Raw genomic sequence first — 3,800 nt, 5'->3', positions numbered from 1 at the left:
TTTTTGCTTTAGTTATGGATGGTCTTACTGGACATCTACAAGAGGATGTACCTTGGTGTATGCTTTTTGCTGATGATGTTCTTCTCGTGGATAAATCGAGAGAAAAAGCCCAGGAAAAACTTGAATTATGGAGGTCTACATTGGAGTCTAAAGGCCTTCATTTAAGTAGAATTAAAACTGAATACATGGAATGTAATTTTAGTAGTAATAGCTCTAGTGACAGAAGTGTGACTTTGGGTGATCAAATTATTAAAAGGTGTGAACGATTTAGATATCTTGGGTCTATTGTTCAAAGCGATGGTGATATAGATGGGGATGTTAATAGTAGAATTCAAGTTGGTTGGTTGAAGTGGAGGAATGCTTCGGGCCTTTTGTGTGATAGAAAAGTACTGCTTAGACTGAAAGGAAAATTTTATAAGATGGTGGTGAGACATGCAATGCTTTATGGCGCTGAATGTTCACCTTTAAAAGAGAAGCATAATAATAAGTTAAGTCTTGTCGAATTGAGAATGATTAGGTGGATGAGTGGCTTTACACTTAGAGACAAAATGCGAAATGAATATATTCGTGATAGGGTTTGTGTAGCTCCTGTGTCAGACAAAATTAGAGAAAGTCGTCTTAGATGGTTTGGTCAGATTAAACGTCGACCATCTGATGATCCGATTAGGAGAGTAGACGTTTTAGATTCAACTTGTGTTAAGAAAGGCAGGGTAGACCTAGGAAGACTTGGGCTAATTGTATAAAAAATGATCTTAATTTACTGGAACTAAATGAAACTATGACACTAAATAGGACGCAATGGGGACCCCACGTAGTGGGATTAAGGCTTTGTTGTTGTTATTGTTGTTGTTGTATAGATAAATTAATATTATATTTAAAGTTTATATAATTAAAATAAAATATTAAATATTTTAAGCAATTATTATGTAAAAACTCTAAATAAATATAGTTTTTCACTTCTTTTTAAAAAATAATATTTATAATTATATACTTAACAATAATATGCACATATTTTAAGATGATACAACGATAAGGACAAGGTAATCTGCAATGACATTTGCTCTTCTCTTTAAAGTAAAGTTAAATATGCAATTTTTTATATTTTTAACCCCTCTTATCTTTCATAAATAGGAAAATTATATGGTGCAAGAGGGATTTTTGGCTTTACTTTTTTTCTTTAGGAATAAATGAGTCATCGACCCGGGAACACCCCATTCTCTCGTGACGGTGAAGTTCTCTCTCTCTCCCTCTCTCTTCCACTCTCTTAATCTTCTTTCCCTCGATCCATCATTCTATTCCTTGGCGCAATCAACGAAACAAATTTGAATTCAACTTTCTTTAAAGTGGGGTGAGTCTAGACCGTGCTGAGGACAAGAAGACGAACAACAATGAGCAAAAAACTCTTTATGGTTTAGGGTTTAGGTCTTCAGAGAAACTAGCAAAAATTATAAGGGGAACTTACACTCGAAAGTCCTCCTCATCTCCCATCGATCTTATTATGCTTTTCATTTCTTGGGACATACAAACAAGTAGGAAGATTCTCACTAGAACTCCCCTGAAGATTACTCACTGTCAACCGAGCCAACATAAACGATAGGATTCCCCATTACTCCCACCCGTCTCCGGCTGACCGGTATCAGCCGGTCGACAACCACCTCGGATGTCTGCCCTCTCATCATCCAACCAGAATGAAGCAACAATCATATATTATTGTAATATTAAAATTTCAGGTTGTTTTATTACAATACTAAAGTTTTGCGTTATTTATATATAATTTATGAAGTTCGACGCTCTATGAGTGAAAAAATTCCCTTTAAATATTTTGATAGTTGGAAATGAAAATCATTTTTGTGGCAGTTCTTACGAGCATGAGAGTGCTACAATGGCAATGCTTACTGTTCGTCCAACTCGAGCTCTTCCTTGTTCCTTCTCAGATTTTTCTGCCGCACTCCCGCCAGGGTTTCCCTTCTGCTCATTCTCTCCTTACCTCCCAACACTGGTTTCGCCACGCAGGCTCCGCTCTTTTCGTTGCTCTACGAGCTCATCGGATCACCATAAATCACCTCCTCTGTTGAAGTCAGCCATCAGTGGATTAACCGAGCTCCTTAGGACCTTTTCCCCGAAGAAAAGGAGGCAATCACTGCGTTTCGCGTTTGTCCGTCCCTCTCAATCTCTCCTAATTCATGTTACTAATCATGCACCTTTTTTGTTCTTCAAATTAATGGGGAATAGGGATGATTCTGGGTTTGAGGATGCGCCTTTGGCCGGCAGCGTGGACGATGTGCTTCAAATTCTCAGTATAGATTACGGCCGTGCTTATTTCCTTACAGGCATTGCCTATGAACTTTGCTCGATGTTTGATTTGGTCGTGATTGTACGTTAGTTGCTTTTCCTGTATGACTCTCTCTAGTTGATCAATGATTATGTGTTTTTTCTAGATTAATACGAATTAAATCTTGATGATTCTGACAGTTTAGTTGCATGTATGGTTCAATGGTAAAGTGATATTTAAGAAATTAGGCTTTCTTAAAATGGGAAGGTTAGGTTTATTCTGTGGGTCAGTATATTTGTTTAAGGATTCTCTTTCTGTGATGTGATACAGCATCTTATAGTGTTAACTAGTTAGAGTTATTCTTGTGTGTCTGGGAAGCCAACCACCATTTATGCACCAGAATTTAATCCAGTTGTATTTTTGGTGTAAAGTGTGCTCTGCTATGCTAAAACTAAGTTTTTATTGGAGATGTGAATTTTGGTAAATTTATGGAAAGGAGAATATTTTGGTACCACAATGCTTAGAAGTTTTTCTGTTATTTTTGATTTGCAAGAAATTGAATGGAAAGGAAAATAACATTAAACATGTAACGAAATGAATTATGGAGAGTAGGAATAAAGAGTTGAAAAATAAAATTGTTGAGGTGAAAAAGAATAGTGGTAATGTGATTTTTATTAGTTTTAAAATTTATAAATGTAGTAAATGAATATGCTACTCAAGTTGAGGCAGAATAAGTACTGAGAAACAAATTTTTGGAAGAAAAAAAAAATCATTATAGCATATTGAACGAGAGGATGTTTATTAATGGTGAATGAAATGGATTTAATTGGATGTTTCTGTGATTACTTGTGTTCGGCTTGAATTAAGTGATAGAAGTATGATGATAAACTATACTTGATGTTTAAATACCCTACCATCTTGAAAGCACGAATGAAATGATTTCAAGGAGTTAAAAGAGCATTTAATTGCCTGTAAAATAGATCTATTAAATTGCAACTACGCTTTTCTTTAGTTTGCAAATTTTTTTGTCAAGTATTGTAAGTTGATTCTAAATGAAATTTGGACCACATACTATAGCAGAATAGTGTTCATGGACATATATATATATATAGCAAAATAGTGTTCATGGACATATTGTTGACCTCATTTTTGTGAGGTCTTGTCTTCTCCTCCTTAGAGCCTAGATTCTAGCTCTAGAAATTCCTGTGGACTATCTTAGAAAATTAGAATTGAGACTCACCCTTCTAGAAATTCCAGCCAATTCCTATTTTCCTTTGATGTCTAGCATCTTTGGCACAAGACCATCGTCTTATGAACGAGCGGTTATGGGCTATGTTGCGTAGATTCAAAGAAAATGTTCCAAATAAGACTTCAAGCCTTAGGAAAACATTCGTCACGACTTTTTCGTCACGTACACACACAAAATACACGAAACTCACGAATTTGCACGAAATCGGATTTCATTTAAGCCCAAAGGACGGGTGAAAATGCGAACTTCTCCGGATGACCTCCGACGACAAATTGGACT

The 3,800-nt window shown here is 35.9% G+C and overlaps 1 protein-coding gene across 2 annotated transcripts in view; it reads left to right on the top strand.

Annotated features, from left to right (window-relative positions):
• Nucleotides 1-1,822: 1,822 nt before the first annotated feature.
• The window catches only part of LOC110031388, a 30,009-nt gene continuing 28,031 nt past the window's right edge, over nucleotides 1,823-3,800 (top strand). Inside the window, exons 1-2 of one of the 2 annotated variants that reach the window (XM_020734562.1) lie at nucleotides 1,823-2,133; nucleotides 2,233-2,374. In XM_020734562.1, the coding sequence (XP_020590221.1) occupies nucleotides 1,883-2,133; nucleotides 2,233-2,374 (393 nt within the window). In that variant the 5' untranslated portion in view covers nucleotides 1,823-1,882. The remainder of the gene's footprint in view (nucleotides 2,134-2,232; nucleotides 2,375-3,800) is intronic. The other variant, XM_020734561.1, reaches the window with a different exon arrangement.

Source organism: Phalaenopsis equestris, unplaced genomic scaffold, assembly GCF_001263595.1.
Source record: "Phalaenopsis equestris unplaced genomic scaffold, ASM126359v1 Scaffold000803, whole genome shotgun sequence".
Lineage (NCBI taxonomy): Eukaryota > Viridiplantae > Streptophyta > Magnoliopsida > Asparagales > Orchidaceae > Phalaenopsis > Phalaenopsis equestris.
This window is presented reverse-complemented; position numbering and strand designations above follow the sequence as displayed.